This window comes from Scophthalmus maximus, chromosome 15 (genome assembly GCF_022379125.1).
Source record: "Scophthalmus maximus strain ysfricsl-2021 chromosome 15, ASM2237912v1, whole genome shotgun sequence".
Classification (NCBI taxonomy): Eukaryota; Metazoa; Chordata; class Actinopteri; order Pleuronectiformes; family Scophthalmidae; genus Scophthalmus; species Scophthalmus maximus.
The window spans coordinates 1742501-1767500 of record NC_061529.1 but is presented as its reverse complement, the minus strand read 5'-3'; the positions used below and the strand labels follow the sequence as shown (position 1 = coordinate 1767500).

General features: G+C 48.2%; 2 protein-coding genes across 5 annotated transcripts in view; both read left to right on the top strand.

The window, feature by feature from the left end:
* Positions 1 to 9340: 9340 nt before the first annotated feature.
* Positions 9341 to 25000, top strand: part of LOC124851032 (basic proline-rich protein-like) — a gene marked incomplete at its 3' end in the record, with an annotated part of 19318 nt that continues 3658 nt past the window's right edge. Inside the window, exons 1-2 of the mRNA XM_047337808.1 lie at positions 9341 to 9395; positions 10955 to 10994. Of these exons, the coding sequence (XP_047193764.1) occupies positions 9341 to 9395; positions 10955 to 10994 (95 nt within the window). The remainder of the gene's footprint in view (positions 9396 to 10954; positions 10995 to 25000) is intronic.
* The window catches only part of LOC118286747 (estrogen receptor beta), a 22110-nt gene continuing 20460 nt past the window's right edge, over positions 23351 to 25000 (top strand). For 2 of the 4 annotated variants that reach the window (XM_035611431.2, XM_035611427.2), the window contains exons 1-2: positions 23351 to 23510; positions 23675 to 23774. The gene's annotated coding sequence lies outside the window, so the exon portion shown is untranslated. Of the gene's footprint in view, positions 23589 to 23674; positions 23775 to 25000 lie in introns of all 4 variants that reach the window. The other 2 variants (XM_047337737.1, XM_035611432.2) reach the window with 2 other exon arrangements.

Below are 25000 nucleotides of genomic sequence, written 5' to 3'. Positions count from 1 at the left end.
TAATTCTAGCAGCAGCGATGATAGTCGTACCAATCTTAATTTGTAATACTGCTAATAATAAATAATATGATGTTGATGATGATGATGAGGATGATGATGGTTGAGTATTGGAGGCAGATCTGGAACCTGCAGCTCTGGAGTCATGTTGCTCTTTCTTTAGTTTCTCCTTCTTCTTCTTTCTCTTCCTTCCCTTTCATCCACCTGCCCTCATGTTCTCTTCTTTCTCTCCTCTCCTGTCTTTTATCGCCCAGGATCTCTCCCTTTCTTTCTTTCTTTCTTACTCGCGTGTCACCTCCTCTTTTCTCATCTCCTCATCCCTCCTTCCTCTCGGCCTCCTCCTCTCGCTGTCGCCCGAGTCCGACTCTGCCACCAGCGTGCGTTTGATTGACGGCGAGACGAAAGACGAGTGTTTATTTGTCTGACGCGACGTGTAATTAGCTCCTCAGAAAAAAGTGTGTGTGTGTGTGTGTGTGTGTGTGTGTGTGTGTGCGCTTGTGTGTGTGTGTGTGTGTGTGTGTGTGTGTGTGCCTGTGTGTGCCTGTGTGTGTGTGTGTGTGTGTGTGTTTCTGCTCAGACATAATGTGTAATCATGTTTGAGGGTGTGTGTGTGTGTGTGTAAACACATTTCCTCACACTTGACACTTCACATCCTGCTGCCACAACAAGGTCGATTCAAATAGATGCGAGTGCTCGGTGACACAAACCCCCCGCGGCTCTGCGGCTTGTGGTTTTTGCGTCTGACGGCTTTGTTGCGGCGATCACTCTCCCATCCCGATACGTGTAATCATGTTGTGATCCGGCGCTAAATAGCTTCTGACGTGCAGGCGGAGGCCGGAATAAAATTGGGAATCGCACGCGAGAAAATTCTTCCGTCTTCTTCACCAAACTTAAGTTGTCGTGGGTCACTTTTATATTTGTCCCGCGCGTACCCAGCGTATGCTACGTCCCTGTGTGTGTGTGTGTGTGTGTGTGTGTGTGCGTGTGTGTGTGCGCGTGTGTGTGTGTGTGCGAGCTAGATCAACAGGTGACGAAGACGAAGGGCCGCTGGGATCACAGGGTGCGTGCGTGTCCTTCCAGGACAACGGCCGAGTGGAGATCCGTCATGAGCGCTACCGAAAAAGTGTGAAGAGTGCGAGCGTCCAGCGTCGCCTGTTCCAGGAAAAACATCTCCGTGAGCCGGGCGCTCAGAGTGACTGATGAGCTGACAGCCGCCTGACGGACAGCACAGCCTCCCGGGAGTGTGCAGGGGGCGACACATGCCTCTGAAAGTCGATCCCATTGTCTCATCTTCAGTCTCCTTCACTGCATTTTCAGTTGTTGTGTGGAGGGGGGGGGGACGGGGGGCACGTACAGTTTAATAAGACTGTTTTCACAGTTGTTCTTCTTCTCCCGGCGACCGCCTGCCAACGCCGACCTCTGCGTCATCCGTGGGGCTGGAGGTCGCGGCAGCTCCGGCTCTTTTGTCCGTAATCATCAACGTACAACACTTCTCCTGAATCTGGTAAGTCTTCAGTGTTTCTACTCAAGAGGGGTGAATGAGCAGAAGGGATAGTGGACCAAAGTTACATGGCAAGACGGCTTTCAATGGATTATATTAGGCGTAAAAAATGATATAAAGAACTTGTAGCCTTTGTGTGAGGAAAAAATCGTTCTGTCAGAAGCTATAAGGTGATCTTCAACGAAACACAACCAGGAGAACCGGAGCTTTTGAACAACATATGCTGCGTCATGGTTGTGTGAAGATTGACTCTGGCACCGACCGAAACAAACCTTGAAGTAGTGCCGAGGCCCAAAGTATCCCAATTAATGGAACAACAAAATATTATTCAATCATACGGAACTTTATCTAAGACTCTAGTGGATTCCAAATTAACTGAAGCTCCGGCTGGATTTTGAAAAGGATGCACAAGTTATTGTTTTTTCTCATCAATAGATATAGAAACAAAGATGGACGACATGGCTGCTCCCAAAAGTGAAGCCATATCACCTCCATCGCCCCCTGGTGGCTGGCTGCAGTATAGGTCCTAAGCCCCGCCCCCTCCGTGTTCGCAGCCGCCTAAAAAAATCTAAGTAGACGTGAAGTTACTTTTTCTCAAAGAGGGTTCAAGTTTCTGATAAGTTTGGTTTTGAAATAGTTACCTGATGCCATGAAGAGGGCGACGCCTGTATCCGAGACACTTTAGCGTCAGTTTCCTGCAACGGGAGGAAGTGGAGAGACGTGTCGTCCATCTTTACTTAACCTGTGGTGTGGACGTGAAACGCAGAAAAGAGCCGGCGATGCAGAATCTGTGACACTGTGAAACCTCAGACCTCCCAGATCAAAGAATCCCACACTCTTTCTTCTGTCTCTTCAGTCAAGTCGACACGGATGAAAGCGAGAATCTCTCTGTTCTGACGGGAACACGATGCAGCCCGATGAGCCCATGTGTTTGAAATGCGTCGCCATCGCTCCGTTTCTTAACTGCGTCGCCCTCTTTACTGCATCTTCACAAATAAACTTCACCACATCAAGTCGCCTCAACAGGCGCCGCTCATTCCAGCGTGATTTGTTGATCCGGGCCGCCTCTTTTAGAATTGGCCGTCATTCCTTTTGCTCTTTTTCTTCTTCTGATGCAGTAATCACCCTCATGTGGTCGATCGTTCCGCGTTCCAAATAAAAACCCCCACTGCCTGCCAGAATGTGATGCCGTCAGTCGGAGGGGAGTCGGGCCGGGACGGCGGCGGCGGGCGAGAGACGAGACGGGACGCGGGACGATGAGGAGACGCTCGGCACCAGGAGCTGCTGTTTCCATCCACCACCGCTGTTCATAAAACTCGACCTTCTTTATTGGCGTGAATCAGGAAACTCGCAGCCATGAGAGGGTCCGCGCATGTGTTCACGCTCAGCTTCCAGGGACGCACGTAATTCTCCTGCGTGGAGTCGACAGAAATCCAGTCGGGCGGCAACATCTCCTCGCGAAGATCCGACGATATGGCGACGTCACCGGCTCCAGTTGTTGCCGCGGCAACAACAGCCGCGCCGGCGTCGTTTGAACGCTCCCACGTCCTTTTGCACCCTGAGGTCGCGAACGCGGGATCTTCCAACGAGTCTCCGACGGAGAAAGCCTCCCGCTCCGAGGTCCGCGTGGGAGCTGCTTCGGAGCTCTCGATCATGTCACTCGATTCCCACCGGCAGATAAGAGCGATGACGGTTTCTGGAGTTGTTCACGTTGAGCAACGAGTCCATAAAACAATGTTGAACTCCCGCCAACTCCGCCACAACTGGACGAATTCCATCGGCGGTGGACGATCGGACGAACGGTCGGGACGTCTGGGAACCGCCGCCGAGGGCGAGTTCCCCTTGTCAAAGAAGGAATCTGGAAATTTGGACGAAAATAGAAGAAGAGATTTCCGCCGCGTCAAACAGAAATGTTTGTTCTCCTCCTCAGATGTTCAAATCAGACTTGTTTCTTTTAAAGCCAGCGTCTCTGTCGTGGACCTAAAGTCTCTGTGACGTTCGCAGTGACATCTCGAGACGCCGGCGGTTTTAAAATAGCTGCTCTTTGTTTTGTTTTCATTTTGTCTCGTGTCAATTCACTTTCTGCACCATTCGCTCGCAGCTCAAAACCAAACGGTCCCAATTTCAGAGTTTGTTTTAGAAAACTCCACAGAGTCCGACGACGCGAGCCAAGTGCGACCCGCAGCCTCATGCAGCGTCTCCGTTTCACAATTTCGTGGATTGGACAACGCAATGGAAGCCACCGGTACACACACACACACACACACACACACACACACCCCCGGCCCCCGGCCCCCGCTCTGTGTTTCCAGGCGAAATGACCACAGATTAGGGAGCTGTCATTGATGCCCATAAACTACTGATCCTCTCTCGGCCTCACAGGAAAACTGTGGTGTTTGAGATGATAGAGCGCACACGCACGCACACACACACACACACACACACACACACACACACACACACACACACACACACACACACACACACACACATACACACACACACGCACGCACACACACACACACACGCACGCACACACACACACACACACACACATACACACACACACACATACACACACACACGCACGCACACACACACACACATACACACACACACATACACACACACACGCACGCACACACACACACACATACACACACACACGCACGCACACACACACACACACACACACACATACACACACACACACGCACACAGTGCTGACACAACACACCAGTGATCCAGCGTGAGCTCACTTCGACCCCCTCTTGAACTCATAGACCCTCGGGCCGTTTCCACGACAGCGACAGGGCAGGAACCCCCCCGCCCCCCCCGCACCCCCCCTGCCCCAGCCCGTCATGGCGGCCGCGGCCTCGCCCGGTCCGCTCGGCGGTCGCCGGGCCGCATAATCGGCTGATCGCTGCAGAACAAACACGCCGACTTGCCCACAACCCCCGACCCCCCCTGCACGAGGGGGGTCGTGGTGAGCGGCACATTGGATGTGAAGAGGACTCGTGGTCTCCAGGCAGTGAAATAACACTATTTATGGTCGACCCTTCTGCTCTTACCCGGCAGTTCACTGAGTTTGATTCAGCTCGGAGGACGGAGCCGACCGACGAGACGACTCCTGTCACGAAGAAACCACAGGAAATGAAAAGGCAGATGATCGGTTCACCGTCCATCAGCTGCAGTGATTTCATCTGTCTGTGACTTTCTGAATGAAAATGCATTTGAAACGGGGATGACTCTCAGCAGAGAGTCACTATGACCACGAGCTCAGTCGCTCTTCGTTCGCCCGATCCTTCCAGATCAAGTTGAATGGACCTTATCAAGTTAAATACTAAGATAAACTGACAGAATAAATCTGTGAAAATGTCCCCAAAAAAAGTTGATGTGTCCGTCTGCAGTTGTCCTGCTTCTCGGGTGCAAAGGAACTGCTCAACAAGCGTGATACACATATGGAAGCTAATGAGCTACTTACGCCCCGGAGGTTATGTTTTCACCCCGGTCCCTTTGTTTGTCCGCAGGATTACGCAAAAACTGCTGAGCAGATTTCTACTTAACTTGGTGGAAGGATGGAACATGGGCCAAGAACAAATCCATGACATGTTGGCATTGGTCCGGACAAAGACCAACGATTTTTTTTTACCACATAAATCCGACGTTTTTCAGGAACTGATGTCTGCGGCCTGATTGAAGGTGAGAGGAGAGTTGGGCCCAGCGGAGGTTCACACTCTGTCAGACAAAAATCAAGTGGGACGTCATCGTGAAAAGACGCCCGACTTGCCGGGAGCACGTGGAGCTCAAAGCAAAACTTTTACACCGGCGTCGGCGTCTGTCCCGGCGTCGGGAAACAGCTTCACGCCGGCAGCTGGTTTACTCCCGGTTGGATTGCGCCACCGGGCCGAGCGCGAGCGCTGGACACAGTTTCACCATGTGCAAACGACTTTCCTCACTCTCGGGCCGTCCGACCGCCAAGTGTTTCCAAACCGTCGCCTTCCGCTGGGGCCGGTTGCAGCAGTGCACACTGGCACGGCCGCACGCTGCTGTGCTCCTGCAGCGTGTCATTATGACAAATGACATAGCAGAGGAGAGCGACTACATTTGGACCCCCCCCCCCTCCGTTGTGTAACCCTCCCACCGTCACATGCGTGTGCCTCCGTCCCTCCGTCCCTCTGTGTAATTCAAGTGGTTGAGGAGGGGAGGGGAGGGGGGGGGGGGAGAGGGGCAGTAAGAATAAGAAGTGTGGTTGCATTTCAGCCCGGCTGGTGCCGAGCTCCTATTGAGAATATACAGGCCCGGGCCTGACCCCCCCCCCTCCACACACACCCCACGTTTCCATGCCTCCCCCTGCCATGGCAACAAAACAGTTGAGATGTGAAAACAATGCGAGCGCGAGCGGTTTCGGCCGAGCGCCGCCGCCGCCGCCACAATTAGACGTTTGGAGAACAGGGAGGGGGCCACTTAGTGGATTTTTTCGAGGGGTTATGGGCTGAAGTGTGGACGGCTGCCACTCGAGGGGGACGCCGGGCGAATGCGACGGCGGTGCCAGATCTGGTCCGGGATCTGGCGTTGGGTGCGGGGAGAGGGCCGCCGCCTCCCGGCCGCAGGGGAAAGGCAATTAGCCTAATGGAGGCCGGGGCCCTCGGCTGGCTGCACATCACCGAGCCCAGGCCACGCCTCCGATTGTCTCCTCGCTCGTCCTGTTGTGGAATATCTGCAGACTCCATTGACCTAGAATGTGTTCATTTCAAACACAGACGCCGGAAGAATGACACAAAACGTGCGACTGCATTTCAAATATGTATATCGCAGATTATAAAAACCGAGGTCCTGTTGCCATTATTATTAGAAACATGTGTTAGTTTTTTTAGATAGATTTGTCTCAGAGACAAATTAGTTTTGCCACAAATGATTCATGACAAAGTGAGACACAGTCGCCGACACCGCTACTCACTCAATCTGTCCATTCTTTTCTAGATTAATCGATTGGTCAGAGAATCTCGTCTTCTTTTCATGAAATTTGCTTCCGAATTGATCCGCTTTCAAAATAGGTGCCGATTGATTCAGTGGTCGATTACTGATCGATGAACTGTTGCAGTAATTCTAAGAGGATGTTAGTGGAGCATCATCCATCTGACGACTGAATCAAAAGACCTTCAGTGGAAAAGGGACGATTAGTAAATAAAAGGTCAACATTAACAAAACGCTGTAGAATTGAAATAAAGGAGGAGGAGGAAGAGGAGGAGGAAGAGGAGGATGATGATGAGGAGGAGGAAGAGGAGGAGGAGGACGAAGAGGAGGATGATGAGGAGGAGGAGGATGAAGAGGAGGAGGAGGAGGAAGAGGAGGAGGAGGACGAAGAGGAGGATGATGAGGAGGAGGAGGATGAAGAGGAGGAAGAGGAGGAGGAGGATGATGATGAGGAGGAGGAAGAGGAGGAGGAGGAGGAGGAGGAGGATGATGATGAGGAGGAGGAGGAGGAGGACGAAGAGGAGGATGATGAGGAGGAGGAGGATGAAGAGGAGGAGGAGGAGGAAGAGGAGGAGGAGGACGAAGAGGAGGATGATGAGGAGGAGGAGGATGAAGAGGAGGAAGAGGAGGAGGATGATGATGAGGAGGAGGAAGAGGAGGAGGAGGAGGAGGATGATGATGAGGAGGAGGAAGAGGAGGAGGACGACGAAGAGGAGGATGATGAGGAGGAGGAGGATGAAGAGGAGGAAGAGGAGGATGATGAGGAGGAAGAGGAGAAGGATGAGGAGGAGGAGGAGGAGGATGATGATGAGGAGGACGAGGAGGAGGAAGAGGATTGTGAAAGTGTAACTGTGTCTCATCACGTGAGCGACGCCTCAAGTGGTTTTAACGTATTATTTGACTTCCACAATCATTTTCATGTCCACCTGACTTGTCCCGTACAGAAAGAAATCCCAGTTTGCGGTTTGCAGACGTCAACCGTACTCGCTTCCTGATGAAATATGATCATGAACAGCAGCAGTTCCACTTCCTGGGCTCATCGATCCGTCGATCAGCGTTTGTTTCTGACAGGTCGTGGTCATCGGATGTGTGAACAGACGACTTGTCCGTGTGCGGTCCCAGTCACAGAACCCGGAGGGCGAGGACACGCTGCCCTCTAGTGTTGAGCTCAGGTCGGTACAGCGGCCCTTCCTCTCATCGCTCCATATGGCCGCTGATGAAAAGAACAACCACAACACCTGAAACATCCTGTTCTCACTTCTCTTTGACCTGGAGGGGGAAATGTGTTGAGGGGAAGAAGAACCGACAAAAAGAGAGATTCTGTAGGTTCTTCACATGAAGAAGAGCAGCGTCGACCGTGACGTCTTCACACGTCCCTTTTCTACAACACAAGGCGGAGCTACGCCTAAAGGGAAATTTGCAGCACGAGGGACAATTTGCAACCTGGACCTATCGGACCAATTCAAATAATGGAATAACAATAAATAGAAAAAAATTGCTAATTAATACATATAAACAGTTTAAAACAAACTGTACCACAAGTTCGACCTTCGTTCAGACGTCGACAGAAAATCTCCGTCATCGGTTTCAAAGAAAACATCTGTGTTTTAGTTTTAACAGTTTTCTGTTGATGTGAGAAGTTGCCTCATTGTCTGCTTCACACACACACACACACACACACACACACACTTTACCAATACACACACTCATTCGTTCTCCGTCGTGAATCTAAATTTGAATTTGCCGTTATGGAAACAGCGGCTTGATGAGATGAAAGTCTAATGAGGTTTTTTCTTTTCCTTCTCTCTCCTGAAAATCTCGCGGCTTAAATAAAGTTTTTTTTCTTCTTTCACCTGCAACGTTATTAAAAAAGTTTATGAGTTCAAACGGAAGGGAGGCGACTCTGTTTGGTTTGAGTTGTCAGACTGATAATTAAAAGCATTTATATATATATATATATGAAATGAATGATTGGATTTCAATTGGACCGGTTGCATTTATTTGTTTGACACTAACTATAATTTTGACCTGGACGGTTTATTGTTGATAAGGTTAAATCATGATTTCACTTTTCATTCAGAAAACCCTCAACAGTGTTTCCTGTTGGCATTCATTTCTAATAATGTTGTCTTTTCTGATAACTAATCACGACCAAATGGTGCTTTCTTCTTGGCGACTCGCCGCCGGCGGCCTGCAGAGGATTCGGGGGAAAGCAGCTCGGATCGCTCAGGTGAATATTTATAGAAACTGCACCGAGGCTCCGGTCGAAAATTCTGGGAAGCCGACGAGAGGGCAGATTCCCGGAAGGCGGCCTGTTGTGTGGCAGCGAGCCGGGTACATCCAGTTCCATTAGGTCTGGAGAGGAGGAGGCCGCAGGTATGAGCACTTTTTCTTTTTCCTCTTCTTTTTGTGAATCCGGTGCGTGTCGGAGAGAGAGAGGAGGAGGAAACGATCCCACTCTGCCTCCCATCGTTCACGTTCTCATCGTGTCAAGTTCCCTCCGTCCGTCTCAGAGTCACCCACCGTTTGTCTCGAATGATTCAAAAGTGTTGGTTGTCACTTTGGAGGCAATGTGCTTTTCATTCTTACAACCTCTCCATGTGCAAAATACTAAGAGACATAAAAATATACATGTATATATGAATTGACTGTTTTTCAGTAGCTGTTCATTTGATTCTTTGAAGGAGAAAGATTTCGACGGAAGCTGCAGGAGCAGAATGCTAACGTTAGCTGTGGTCTTATCGTAGCTAATGAGCTAGCAGATATGTTGTCGAACCTTGAATCATGGTCCAGATTTTAAAATGAGAAGTTAGTGAGACGTACGACTTGTAACCTGGACCACAGCAGCGCGGCGGCGTCCTGTCGATGGCGGCGTTTGAGCTTCCCGCCATGGGCGTGACATCAGAGGAAAATGGCCGCCGTGTGGATATTTGGTCTGTGGAGCCTTGTTGGTGAAGGATGGACTTCAAATGTTCCTGGCTGAGTAATGTCGGAAGCTTTGGAGACGATGTGTATCGGTACATTACAGCGAAAGTATTTACACACTGGTGAAAAACAAGAAGATGCTAACAAACAATATCACCGAATGATTCTGTGATTTCAGTGTTTCACGTTCCTGTAGTGCGCTAGTGGTCCGACTGATACTTCTGTAAGATGGTGATATCACGATGTTACGTAAGTGCATCAGGCGCGTCTGACACGAGCCGCCCCCCCCCCCCCCCCCCCCCCCCCCCCACCAGTCTTTTGAATTAGACTGTCAATGAAATGTAGAAGTGCATTAGTTTGCATATTTCATTTAACATACATTTTTTTTCCCATTAATACAAGTAAAATGGGAGAAATTAAAAGAATAAAGGAGAACGAGAGGGAGAGAAAAGATCTTAATGACTGAACTTTACATTCATCATGGAGGTGCGTCGTGAACTAAATGTAAATGTGGTCGAACGCCGTTCGAACCAACCTGCGGAGACGTCGTTTTTCTGAGGAGATGATATCTTGGCGGGTTCTTCCACAGAAACTCGGCACATTGATTGAACACCACCAGAGTGAGCGACGCCGGTGTGTACAGAACATTACGACACTGGACGGACACGAGTTTGTTCCACGTGAAACAGGAAACCGACACCGCCGATCATCCCGCCGGGTGTCGTCTCATGCCAGAAGACGAAGAAGAAGAAGAAGAGGAGGAGGAGGAGGAGGAGGAGACGGAGGAGACGGAGGAGACGGAGGAGACGGAGACGGAGACTCTCCCCTGATTGAATGGCCTCCTCCTTTGTGAGTCGCTCACTATTCCCTGATTTTCACTCTGGATCTCAATCCGCTTCACATCTGGACACTGAAAGGCCTCTTTGTGCCGCACCAGAACAATGAGGAGGAGGAGGACGGCGAGAGAGGAGCGCTCCAAAGAACCTTCACCAATGTACTCTCCCCACTGCCAAACTCATATTAACCCGCTCCTGTTCCATTGTCGGAGACAGCGCCGTGCCAACAGAGAGGGGGAGAAGAAGAAGGTCGGAGCTGAATGGTGTCATCGCCTCCGAGGAGCCGGCTGCATTAAAGAGTCTGTCAGCTCCGACTGAAGACAGTTATTTGCGAAGGAAAATGAGAAGCGAGAAAATAGAGATGTGTCTAATAAAATGGCTGATAGGTTTATGTCTTTTTTTTGAAAGGGGAGAAAGGGAGAAACTCATCCCTCCTGACGGGAGGTTCGCCGCTCAAAGCCTCAGTCAAACGAAGGGGATGAGATCCGCTCGCAGGAGACGTCGGAGTTGCTTCTGCATGAATATTCAGCCGTCACCTCCGTCTCTCCCCGCGAGGCCCCCGGGGGGGTTTGAACGGAGCGTTCGATTAAAAGTGAGCAAACATTCCTCTCGGGCTGCAGCGCCGCGCCGTAATAAAAACTCTGTTTGCTGTATCGGTCCCGGAATTAACGAGACTAAACGGTCGGCCGAGTTGATCTGTGCAGATGAAGCGGATAAGCTGCTCCCAAAATCCCCCCCCCCCCCCCCCCCCCCCCCCCCCGGCAAAGTTCACGACGCGGCGGCTGTGGATCGCCGAAGTCAGACAAGTCACGGCGTCGGACGGCGAAAGACAAAAGTCCTGTTTCATGGCAAATCTTACTGACGACGCCTGAGACACTTTTAGAAGAATTTTGAAAAATATGCGTTTAGCTCATACGCTTAGAAATCCACTCGCTAACAATGTCCCCGGTTCCTAGTCATCTGTACTTGAGGGGTGTCGCAGTTGAAGTGGAGGCACTCGAAAGGTCTTGACACATCCGTTCAATGATCAGGTGACGTCCACCTGCGACGCTGGTCTACGATCCGGCCTCTGTACTTGGAAAAGACGCGATAGTGACGGGGAAAATTCTAATTCTAACCCACAAAAGGTCGGCGGGGATTTCGGTCCACAACGGAGATTTAACTAAACACGGAAGGCAAAACCACGGCGGACGAAAGTAAAGGCTATTAACTTCTCATTAATGTTGCAAATTCATGTATTGCATTTTTTTCCATCAACATTTAATCTGTATTGACCAGATGAGTTATACATTAAAAGGGAATTATTTGCGGTGACCCTGATCAAAACGTGGGGTGTAACAATATTATATTGGGATGCCGCAATAAAACCTGAAAGCACATGAATACAGCGAAATCAGGGGGGAAAAAACGACCATCCTGTGATGCTCATGAACGCATCACAAGAGCCCGGGGGGGGAAAGTGGCGAGTCAGCAAAAGGTGAAGAAGTTGAAACAGCAGTTTGAGAAATCCAGGCAGTTAAAGAACAAAGAGTCCGAGATGCAGTTGAAGTGAATCATGCACAGTGACACTTGACGAGTAAATGGAGCTGAAGTGTCAGTTGTAGCGTTGTAAGTGCCTGTCACGTGTCGGTCCTGTGTGTTCATGTAAGACCAGATAGATGGGATGTTTTACGAGCCCCCGGGGGACACGACTCAGCTGCCGAGGACAAACCTGTTATCCCCAAACTCTCTCCCTCACAGGATTTGCACAACTGCACATGTGGCCGACTCCTCCAGATGAAACGGCCTACGTGTCCCTGATCTCGTAGGAACACAACACGTCATACAAGCAGCAAAGTGATGCGTCCCAATGGTTTGTAGTTTTGTCCAATATTTGACATGTAATATACAGTGTAACGCTGCAGCCACTGACAAAACAGACATGTAAGACACAGAAAGTCCTTTCAAAGGAAATGAAGGGGAAGACGTCGGCAAAACTTTACGAGGAGAAAATTCGTAAGCAGTCCGTTTGTTAGAGATTCTCACTGTCCCCTTGTTTCAACCGCCACAGACAGTGATTCGTACAATCTGGCTCAACTCTGGCTTCATGTACAGCCTGATCCGGTTCCCCGCCCCGTCCCTGTGTGGAGCTGGGACTCGTCTCCCGCTCTCTTCATCACGAAGCGACTGGCTCCGGTTTCTTCCGAGGGCTGAAGGATCTGATTGTAAGTAGTGAGCGAGGTGGTCTTGCGTCAATGTGCGCCGGTCGAACAAGGGATTCATCAGACTGACGCTTCAGTGCCGCAGACGGGCCACGAAATAATCTCACGAAATAATCTCACGAAATAATCTCACGAAATAATCTCACGAAATAATCTCACGAAATAATCTCAAATGCGTCTTTAATCCAATTTCGGCGGAGACAACTGTTGCGTGCTTTGTTTTCCCGAGTGTCCCATTATATCTCCATCATATTCTACCCTGATGTTCCCGATGCTGCCACCAGATGGCATCAGAATTAGGAATATTAGGTGTAAATTTGACACATGGGGCCTCATGTTCGTATTCTTATCCTGAATTTCTCTTATATTCGTTCGCACCGTGAGTTCGTACGAACAGGCCACGGAAAAAAATTGTAAATTACATGTGTTAACACGATAACCTGTACGTATTTCAGCGAGCGTGCACGAGTCGCAAATCAGCATAATCATAATAATATGTGTATATAATTTGTATACATTGTATGAAATGTATATGTATAAGTAGAAAAACTTGGGTTTGATAAACAGCAGACTAATTTACGTGACAGGTCTGGACCAGCCATGAAATTCTGTTCGTACTTGAAGGAAATCACAAAATACAAGAAGATTGGTGAATGCGGGGAGTCCTCCAAAATCAATTGTACGTATGATTTAAGTACGAATCTGTTCTTACGAAAACATGAGTCCCAGCGTTTTTAGAAGAAAATGTCAAGGGAATAGCAGGAAAAGGCTGAAACACTTAATACAAGTGAGCAATGAAATGAAAACGTAATTGTTCTCATGTCGTCTTTGACAGCTGCTGTTTCCAAGGTGAAGAGTTTAATTTTAAACCAGCGACGCTGAGAAGTCGTTCCATCCAGTTCTACTGCTCCTGAACAAACTCCCTTCGACTGAGGATCATGTTAAATGACCCAATTCTCTTATTGGACATCAAGGTGAGACGGTTTTGTCAAGATTTCACTTTTAAGCTCAAGAGAAAAGTAAACTGCAGAGGGTTTGTCAAAGTGATTCGGAGGAACAAAAACTTTCATTATTTTTCATCATCAAAGACAGTTCCTGTCTGAAGTCTCCCTGTTGAAAACACCTGTGATCCTTTGGCTCCCTCACGTCTTCATAATCTGGCTCTTTGACGTGACTCAGTGCCATTTTGATATGAATCTTTTCATTGGGACGGCCCAAGGTTGTAACATTTCGTGTGACGGACCTTCAGACAATCACAGCTCTGTGTGTGATACGGGACCATAAATTACCGCTCAAGGCCTTCGTCGAGAGTAACGGCCTTATTAAAAAAAAAGCTCTTTGTGGGATCAGCCACAAAGAACTCAGCAAAATGAGTTATTAGCCTGAATTCAGACTTATAGTCCACAGTAGAATCCCTCTTTGCTTCCATTGACTATCCACTGTGCCTGGTGAAGTCCTTGTCAAATAAAACATTGTAACCTTGCGCTTCTACGATACAATACAGGTCTAGTGGCAGCGGTCGTCCTGCCTCGACCCGGGAAGCCGCCAGAACTCCTCGAGGTCACGTCGACGAAGAACCGAGTCAGCAAGTGGTTCTGATTGAAGCCATAGATTCCTCCAGGAAGTAGTGGATTCCTCAGCTTCTAGCAGTTTTTCACCCGTGAGCTTTTGCACGATGAAGCCGTCGGACCAGTTGGTGGAGATCCATCCCGAGCAAAAAGGAGAGGGAATATCGGTCTTTAGTTAATCAGATGGACACAGCGTCATGCTGGACATTACTTACGCTATGATGTTTCTACCACAGGAACTTCACCCAGGAATCTCTGCAAGAGCGTTTCCTCCGCAGGCACCAGGGTGTAAATGCTCCACGACAGTAAAGGAACCTCTGTGGTGGGGCCTGCGGTACTGAACAAGCCTCACTTTAAGTCTAACATCTCAGGTGTAGAATTTGTTTCCCAGTGCTCGTATCTCGCCCGATCAACAGCGTCACGATGGAAATGTCCATGTTCACCCTCGTTGTAGTTTTGCTGGAAAAAGGTTTCCCAGGTGCTTTTGGTTGAAACGTACTGGCGTTGAGTTCTTCTGCCCTCAAATGACTAGACGAAACAACAAAGTCGTCAGGAACAGTGTCGCGTTCAAACGCTGCGTTTCACGTGCTACAGAAGTGCAGAAGTGCTCCTATTAAAAGAGTTCTTCACGCGACATGCACCGTGTTCTCTCTGACGGACGCCATGTGCCCTCGCTCCTCCGTCTCACCATATCCTCCACGTCTGTTATTTTCGCCGCCATTATCCCCGTTATTACCTTCTATTACAGTGGCAAATTCTAATTTGCGGTTTTCATTATTTGTGTTGCACAGCAACCAAGATTATAATGGCACCTGTTGCCCGTTCTGCCCTCACTCTTCTGGTGACTCGCAGAGCACTTTTTTTTTTGCCACAGCTGAAAATGAAAATCTTTTGATTCTGTGCATCTGCGAACTTTGGTCAGATGCTGGTTGTCACCGCCTCAAAGTGATGCTGCGAACATGCGTTTGGACACTGCTGATATTCATTAGACAGCACAACGACAAGTCGCTCTGGAGAGAATTCCTCTTTCACACAAAGAAGTTATTGAAGAAAATGAACTACAATCGCACACATAGTCCATACGCACATATGTTTACAGTAGACACATGATTCCTCATTGAACCCATAGAGCGGATATTAAAAAAGTGAAGCCAAATCATTGGGGTCGCCCCCTGGTGGCTGGCTGGCCCACAACGTCAGGACGTAGCGAGGATCTCGACGCTACAATGCGTCCCGCCAATATTTTTCGCTTTGGTTGAAAAATGTCAACTGGGGCGAGTGAAGCGAATGACGTACATTGCGTGTTGTTTGCGGCGCCATTCACGCCGTGTCTGCGTCTTACGCGTCGCCTTTTTTCCGTGTGAACGCACCGCGAACCTCTTCTACATGAAACTCAATTCGACTTCTGTTTCAGAGTCAATATTTTCTTGAGTATCTCTTTTTTGCTTTTTATTAATTCGAGCTAGATTGGTTTCATTCAAAACAAGCGTTGGAGCCTATTTATGGAAATTAGGTGAAATAATTTGCTTTCTTATGTTGTTAAGGAACTCTATTCTCCTGGTTTACAGTGACTTCCACATACTGGGCACTACAGTACATGGAGAGCAAACACCTGACTGGCCTCATTCCTTATATTTCTTTAAACAACTGGGGATTGTAGTTTTTTTGGAAACATTTTTGTTTGTTGGGAACTATTTTCAGCGGTGGATTCATGGGGACTACGTGCTCTAGTGAATATTTCGGCCATGTGGGATTGAGTGTGTTCGTGGTAATGAAGGAGCATGTCACCCGGTTGATGTGTGTTTTAATAGTTTCTGGACGGCAGCGGCTCGGAGAAATAAGATATATCAGGGTTTTTCTTTGGTACACACAAAGACGGATGCGTTCATTGTTGATTTTGGTCTTTCCATGACACTTGTTGGCCGGACAAATGCAGCGCGTTGCCAGTCTTGTGTTTGACGCCAGGACCGCGTGGCCTTGACATTTCCTCAGACATGGTCTGGTGTCCTGTAATGTTGGTCACGTGGGGATTTCACCGTACTCTCGTGTTTCTATCACTCCTTGAAACCCGAGCGTTAGATGACTATCTGAAGGTAAAAATGTCATCTCTGTCACGGAGCCTCATCTCTTTCTCCAACGGGGAGTATCTGGTGAAAAATGGCCGTCGGGGGTTTCGCGTCTTGTGGTCGAGGTTCTGAGAGCAGCCTGTGTCCTGCCAGAGAATTTGGAAAAAGCCTTAAACTTCCCAGACAAGGGAAGGATTTCCACAGGACTTGAAGGTACGAGAGTTCAAGGTAACCTCTCCTGCCGCTCCTCCTCACTCCCACACCGCTCCGCTCTGTGGATCCGCATCACGATTAAAACGCTTGGCGAAAGCTCAAGGACGCTTCTGTCAGGAAACAGTTCTGAGGGAAAGACGCTGATGTAATGACACTGTATCTTTACGTCTCGCGTCGGCGAGAAATGATGTGAACCGACGCAGACGTTTTCATCACTTGTGAACAAGCGGAGGGATTCGTTTGATGAGTTTAGGGACAATTTGACGAGTCAATGTGTTTTACTAAAGGTACAACAATAACTACTGAATGCTGATCCCGCTCTCTATCGCCATAAAGAACATCCCAAATATACGGAATGTGAGCCACGAGGAAGGAACAACCTGCCGAGCTGCGAGACAGGATTGTGTTTGAGGCACAGATCTGGGGAAGGTTTTGAAAAAAAGAGAAATGTTTCTGCTGAGTTGAAGCTTCCCGAGAGCCACAGCGGCCTCCATAATTCATACACGGAAGAAGTTTGGAACAAGCAGGACTCGTCCTGCAGCTGGCGGCTCGGGCCAAACTGAGCGATCGGGGCAGAAGGGCCCTGGCAGGAGAGGTGTCTGGCTGCGAGCATCACGCTGGGATGGTTTTCAGCAGACGGGTGTCGAGCGGAAGCTGAAGGGAGCAAAGTGCAGAGATATCCCCAATGTAAACCTGGACCAGAGCGGTCAGGACCTCAGACGGGGCCAAAGGTTGACTTTCCAACAGGACAATGACCCTACGCTCACAGCCAACACAACACACGACGACTATCCTGCCGTCACCCTCAGCCTCAGCCCTGACTTGAACTCAAACATCTCTGGCGAGACCTAAATTGGCCGTCGGAAGAAAAATATCCAAATCCAGGTTTACAAAGCTCGTTGATTCTCCGCCAAAGGTGACGCAACTAAACACTGAGTAAATCTACTGAATCTACTCTACTGAACAAACTACATTTTTTCGGTCTCCAACCAACATTTCTATCATTAAAATGAGAAATTCATACGATTGTGTTTGTCCTCGGTGGATGTGTGTGAATGTGTGTTTGTTTTCCCGCTCGCTCACATTTTGTCACATTCATATAACAGATGCCTTTGTCCAAGGTGGCCTCCCTCAAGTGTGTTCTCGACAGAAACAAGTGCTAATGTCATCAACCGCCGGAAAACTAGATCAAATGCCATTTTAACCTGGGACCTGATCATGACCGCCGCCAAGGAGGTTATGTTTTCACCCCTGTCCGTTGGATTGTTGGTTGGTTGGTTGGTTGGTTTGTCGGCAGGATTACTCAAAAAAATGCTGAACAGACTTACAGGAAACATGGTGGAAGGATGGAACCTGTACCAAGAAAGAACCCTAGGTCCTAGATTAGTTTTCTTTTCTACATTTTAACCGATTTGCCAGTTCATGGATGTCGGTAAAAGACTCTTACTGTTCACACAAAGCAAGCGGATCGGCGAAGTAGCGACAAGAATATGTGTGTGTGGTGTGGTTGCCTAGCTACAGTGTTCTCAGGGCTTAGAGGGCTTGGTGATACTGAGGACTAAGCCCGGCGAATCTGGGTGCGCTGTGGTGGAAGGGCAGTGAGTTTTTTTCTCTTTTCATTCCCAATTTGTTGTGGAGGCAGGAGAGAGAAGAGCCTCAGTGACAGACGGTGGAAGTGACGACCGTTTGACGGCACCCTGGAGGAACAGTGGGAAGGAGCCGACCGCTGTGGCTCCGGCATCCTTCTGGACTAACCACAAAGGTCTGGTGCAGATACAGAGACCTGGACATCCGTCACATTCACCGGGAGCGCCGCCTGTTGTCGGGTGTCGGTGGACGTCGAATCCTTCAGTACATCTCACGCATGCGATTTCCACTTTTAATAAAGTCATACTTAGGCTGCGTTCACACCAAATACGAAACACAACCCAAGAATATTCGCCCGTTCTCTGTCGGACGCAGACGTCAGTGACGTCGGGAGGATCTCATCGGCATCTACATCGCATCCCGTGAATATTTCGATCGATGTGAATCTCGTTTCACTTGGTATGTGATATAACCCTAACCCTAATGTTTGGTGTGAACGTACCATTATTTTATCTTTTGATCGAAATTCAGAAGTCTGTCGTACATTTTGTTTAAGTTCAAAATCGAAAAAAGAACTGCATTAGAAACCAACCCGCCTCCTCCAGCTCCACCGAGATGATGCGTTTGGTTTGTCTCGGTGCCGGAGCTCTGCTCACTCAGAGGACGGATCTGTATTGAGGCTAATAATCCATCAGCCCTCCTGACCCAACCTGTGCTCCACCTCGGAGTAGACGCAGCTGAGTATTCAGTCAATTACTGGAGTAATAGGCAGCGGGCGGATGAAAGCGCTGGGAATCCAGCTCCTTCTCCCCGTCTGTCATTACTGCCAGAGGAGCCGGAGCACAGAGGGCCGGCGAGGCGCTTTCACACATGATTAGGGAAAGAAAATTTAGGCAAAGGATGAATCAGCGCACATGCAAAGACCCCAACCCCATGTCAGTGCAGATACACCGTCCGGACACGTGATGCACTCGCTCAGACACACACACACACACACACACACACACACGTTATTTATCTTTCTCTCTCCCTCTCTCTCTCTCTCTCGCTGGTCTCTGTGCTACTGGAGCAAAGGCTAAAGGACACGAGAGGGAACACACAGTTCCTCCCTCCTCTCAGGATTTTTTTTTTTCTTTTGCGGGGAAAGGAAATAGTTCTGCCTCGTATCATATAACATCAGGCTGCAGTGTGTGTGTGTGTGTCAGTGCACTAATATGGCAAATAGAATTATCCGCAGATAATTGAAGGAGGAAGAGAAAGAATCCATGAATCACAACAAATACTCTGTATTTCAAAAGGACTAAAAAAGCAGAATGAATGAATCCTCGGAGTACGACGGGAGAGAATCAAACTGAATTCTCTCAAGACTCCGTACCTTCCTTCTTTGTTGGCTCCTGCTGTGGATTACGTACAGTATGTGTTCAAAGGCTCTTCATAAAGGAACATACAGTAGATTCTGTTTATTTCAATCAGATCCCCATTCTTTCTTCTTCATCTTTTTTTTTACCGTGAGGTAAACGATACATTAACGACAACCAGAATGTGACTCAGTGGAGCTCAAACCTCCTCCAAGGCCCAACAGTCTCCTCATATTCAATCAAGCTGCACTAAATTGCACCCACACTCCGATGTCAGTCCTCTTAATATGGTTTAAATAGGTTTTTATCAGCAAGATCCATTAATTAATTCCCTGGGAAAACAGTGTGACTGTGAAAAGCCGTCGTCCAGATCCCTGCCAAAATGTGATGGATTATTTTTTGGCCCATGTTCCATCCCTCCACCAAGTTTACTGGAAATCTGTTCAGTAGCTTTTGCATTATCCTGCTGACAAACCTACAAACCAACCAACCAACCAACAAACCAACAAACCAACAAACTAACCAACCAACTAACTAACTAACTAAACAACCAACAAACCAACCAACCAACCAAAAAGTGAACTAACCAACAAACCAACAAACCAACCAACAAACAAACAAACTAACTAACCAACCAACAAACTAACTAACTAAACAACCAACCAACAAACCAACCAACAAACTAACCAACCAACAAATTAACTAACCAACAAACCAACCAACAAATTAACAAACTAACCAACCAACAAACTAACTAACTAAACAACCAACCAACAAACTAACTAACTAACCAACCAACCAACCAACACACACACTAACTGACCAAAGAACAAACCAACAAACCAACCAGTGGACTGGGGTGAAAACAGGTTACAAAAAATAAAAAATCTGATTCAAACTGACTCTCTATTGACCTTTGACATCTCAGCGTGACGGTTCGATCATGATCAAGGTTCTGCCTCATTTAAAACGAGGAGAAGAACTCAAACTGATTTTATTTCTTTGTTTGTCTTGGCTGGAAATCCAATGACATAAATCCGAATGGGTCTTGGGCGGGATGTTCTTTACCTGCATCACCTTGTTATCTGTCACCGTTGACACCTGATCTGCCTGATTTATCTTCTTGTCTGGGGTCAAAGAACTTGATCAGGATGGCCGTGAAGCTGCACATGAGGAGCTTTTTCACTTCTACTTTTCCAGATATTCTGCAGCTCCGTCTCGTTGTCACCGGGTGGCGAAAGGCCACAGTCAGTCTCATTTACCTTTTTGGCCTCGGACACACGTTTTGCACTCGAGCTCAGTGACCTGATTCACAAACCTCCACCTGCTGACGACACCTGCTGCATCCAGATTAGAGAAAATCCCAGAGATGTGAACCAAGGGACGAAAAACTGAAATAAAACAAAATGACCTTTGGAATCAAAGTTGGAAATGAAATCTATGTCGTGTCGATCCTGCCCGTGCAAAGCAGTCAGAGTGACATCGGAGTAAACCCACAGAGACTCACGGACAAAAAGGGTTTATTCAGTTCGCATCTCCTCAACAACACGGACCCAAACAGAGACTAGAGGCACGACAAGAAAATAATGATGGTGCTTTCGGTGAAGAAGGCCCTTGATTGACAAGCGAACACTTTGACAAACTGGAGTTAACATCGTCTCCTGCAGACAGGAGGATGAATGCTGACAGCAGGATGTAAAGTAAACCATACAAGAGGGTGGAGATGTTTTTTTGTTGTTTCTATTTGAACAAAGTGAAAACTGCGTCACGCGGAAACAAAGAAAAACCTTCAGGTCCGTCAGCAGCTGGATTCAAACCAGTGAAACTCCACGTTCGTGTTCCCCAGTTCAACCAGTCGTACGTGGAGGAGGCAGCTCACCTCCACCCAGTTTCGCCGTGTGGCTCCACCTTCTGTTTCCTGTCATTTCAAAATAAAAGCCTTCTTTGAACAAAGAGATAACTGACATACCTAAAAGACTGGTTTTCCATAATTAACCTTTTATTCTGATTCACAGACATGGAAATCATCTTATATGTTTCATAATCAACCGTTAGACAACCACGTGACCTGAAGATTATTGTTTTTAAAACCAGAAGTCAACACATTTGGAGGAGCAGGGGGTGTGGCTTGACTGAGAGCTCATCCACCTACACTTGCACCTATTGGACAGTACCAGCTGTCAATCATACTGTATCCCCATATATACATATATATATATATATATATATATATATATATATATATATACACACACACACACACATGTATATATATATATATATTTATTATTTAGGTTTTTAAGGTCGTCAGGGGGCCCACAGCTGCCGTTTTCCCCGGGTTGGGTAAAAGGGTTAATACGGCCCTGCCCCAGAGAAGACACAACAACAAAGAGAAATCAACTGTAGATCCAGAGAACAGAACAGAACAGGCCTACACATTTTTCATTATCTTCATCATCACCATCATCATCATCATCATCATCCTCCTCCCTGAGTGACTCAGCTGCAGCAGCGTCAGGTGAACCACCACGTGCAAAAGAACAAGGATGCGGCAGGAGGTTCGACACGGACATGATTTATTTTATTAATCTGCTTTTTTCTTCTTCTTTCTTTAACCTTGGTTTTGAATTTACGGGAGTTTTGTTTTTTTTCACGAGCACGTTGATGTTGCTCGGTGGAGACGCAGTGATCCTCTCCAGGCTCCCTCTGGCTTCGTGTTGTGTTCAGTTCTCTCTTAATCATTAACTGTGAGATGAGCTGAGGACAAAAACACGAGAGACAGAGTTCAGGTGTTTGATCACAACTCCATGTTCCTTTTGACTGTACGACGAGCGTCTGATAGAAAAACAACAGACATCGTTTTATTATTATTATTGGATTTTTTTGATTCTGTCAAGTTTCTGACCCTCCTCCTTCTCCTCCTCCTCTTCCTCCTCCTCTTCCTCGTCTTCCTCGTCTTCCCTCTTCCTCCGCCTCCTCCTCTTCCTCCTCCTCTTCCTCGTCTTCCTCTTCCTCCTCCTCGTCTTCCTCTTCCTCCTCCTCCTCCTCTTCCTCCTCCTTTTCCTTCTCCTCTTCCTCCTCCTCTTCCTCCTCTTTCTCCTCCTCCTCCGCGTCTTCCTCCACCTCCTCCTTCTCCTCCTTCCTCCTTCTCTTCCTCAACCTCCTCCTTCTCCTCCTTCCTCCTTCTCTTCCTCCTCGTCTTCCTCTTCCTCCTCCTCCTCCTCCTCTTCCTCCTCCTCCTCCTCGTCTTCCTCTTCCTCCTCGTCTTCCTCCTCCTCCTCCTCCTCCTCTTCCTCAACCTCCTCCTCCTCCTCTTCCTCCTCCTCTTCCTCCTCCTCTTCCTCCTCTTTCTCCTCCTCCTCCGCGTCTTCCTCCACCTCCTCCTTCTCCTCCTTCCTCCTTCTCTTCCTCAACCTCCTCCTTCTCCTCCTTCCTCCTTCTCTTCCTCCTCGTCTTCCTCTTCCTCCTCCTCCTCCTCCTCTTCCTCCTCCTCCTCCTCGTCTTCCTCTTCCTCCTCGTCTTCCTCCTCCTCCTCCTCCTCCTCTTCCTCAACCTCCTCCTTCTCCTCCTCCTCCTCCTCTTCCTCCTCGTCTTCCTCTTCCTCCTCCTCCTCGTCTACCTCTTCCTCCTCCTTCTCCTCCTCCTCTTCCTCCTCCTCCTTCTCCTCCTCCTTGTCTTCCTCCTCCTCTTTCTCTTCTTCCTCCTCCTTCTCCTCCTCCTCTTCCTCCTCGTCTTCCTCTTCCTCCTCCTCCTCGTCTTCCTCTTCCTCCTCCTTCTCCTCCTCCTCTTCCTCCTCCTCCTCCTCCTTCTCCTCCTCCTTGTCTTCCTCCTCCTCTTTCTCTTCTTCCTCCTCCTTCTCCTCCTCCTCTTCCTCCTCCTCCTCCTCCTCCTCCTTCTCCTCCTCCTTGTCTTCCTCCTCCTCTTTCTCTTCTTCCTCCTCCTTCTCCTCCTCCTCTTCCTCCTCGTCTTCCTCTTCCTCCTCCTCCTCGTCTTCCTCTTCCTCCTCCTTCTCCTCCTCCTCCTCCTCCTCCTTCTCCTCCTCCTTGTCTTCCTCCTCCTCTTTCTCTTCTTCCTCTTCTTCCTCCTCCTCCTGTGCGTAACGGCGCCGGGCAGCTCTCCAAACGGGGCGTGGCCACCAGTGACGTCTCCAAAGAATCGGATCCAAACCTCAGACCTGCCACTTTGAGCTGCTCAGAGGACGCGGAGGGGGAACTACTCATGGGTCGCCGCGCCTGAGGAGATCCTCGGAGGGGATTTTACGCGGAGGGAATAACGCGCCGGGTCCGTTGGTACTTTTTTACGCATCCGTTGTTGTTGTTGCCTCCACTCAGTGTTTGTGTCAGCAGCTGATCTTCTCCTGTAAGAGCCTCCTGAAGCAAGTGACACTTGTTTGTTTCTTTCTTTGAGTTTAATCTTCCAACTTGTTTTTGTTTTTGTCCATCAAGAGGACTCAGGAGAGAGAGAGGAAGAGGAAGAGGAAGAGTTCAGCCGCGGTGCGTCGTGGAGCAGAAGTGAGCGGTCGACAGGTGCAGCGTGATTCAACAGGTAAGACGCGGCTGCGCGCACGTGTGAGTGTGCGCGCGTGTGCGTGTGTTTGTGCGCGTGCGCGTGTGTGTGTGTGTGTGCGTGGTTTATTCTCACGAGAGAGTCGATCGATCAATTTGCTGAGAGGTTTTGTTGACCTACTGTCTGGCCACATTGTATCAGCTGTATGTGTGTTTTTTAGATCATCAATCATAAACATACGTTTTACTATGAATATTTGAATTCGTCCTATGCACTGTCAGGCAGGTGAGCAAATTAATGAATTTGATCAAGGTGACGTAAGAAGGACATTTTAACATCAAACCTCCGGGAATTTTAGTTTGTTTGAGTTAATTATATAATAACTGAATGTTTATTGACATTGTCATAATCCCAATCTGCAGTCAGACAAGAACAGCATGTCACAGAAGAGTTGGCAACGCAAAGTCCATTTAGTCGGGAGTTGTTCCAGAGCTTTCAGTCGCAGTCGCACGTTCTTCCTCAGCAGATTATTCTCCCTCAGATTCATCATCCAGGCTGTAATAAATGATGTTCAGTGTGAATCCATCACTGGATTTGGAACATTTTGAATCTTCTTCTCGTGCCAGGTCACACGTTGGCCTCACCCTTGTTCCTCTGATGGAGACAGTGGAGACGTTGGATGTTAAAACCTGTCGTCCCGCTTCACCGTCTCTCTCCCGCTCCAACGAGAAGAGAAAGAGTCTAGACGGCGACATGGAAAATATCATCATTTCAGTGTCTCATACAGGAGCCGGCAGCGTGTCAGTAATCCACGAAGAAACGTTAAACTTGTCAATCACTTTTCTACTGAAACGCAGAAAAAAAGTCGTATGATTATAAATGTGTAAAAAAAAACTAGTCCCAAGTTTATATTTGATTCTTTTTGGAAGAATCCCGCTGCTGTTCAAGGACATGACAAACTTACACACTTTTCCTATTGCTGCTGATTCACGTTGGTTTTATTGTTTTTATTCTTATATTCATATATGCTATGTGTATTATTTATGTCTCTTTTAATGCTTTTTGCACTGCTTGGCACTGGACGAACACAATCCCATCTCGTTTGGATGTAAATGGCACAAAGAAATGACAAATACACCAAATGTTGAATCTTGAGAAGAACTGTATCTAGTTTCCATCGTATCTGTGATGTGGAGTTTGCACGGTTCAGCCCTAATAAGGATAAACGTTCGATTCCCAGATCCTCTGCTCGGCCGCTGCAGCCA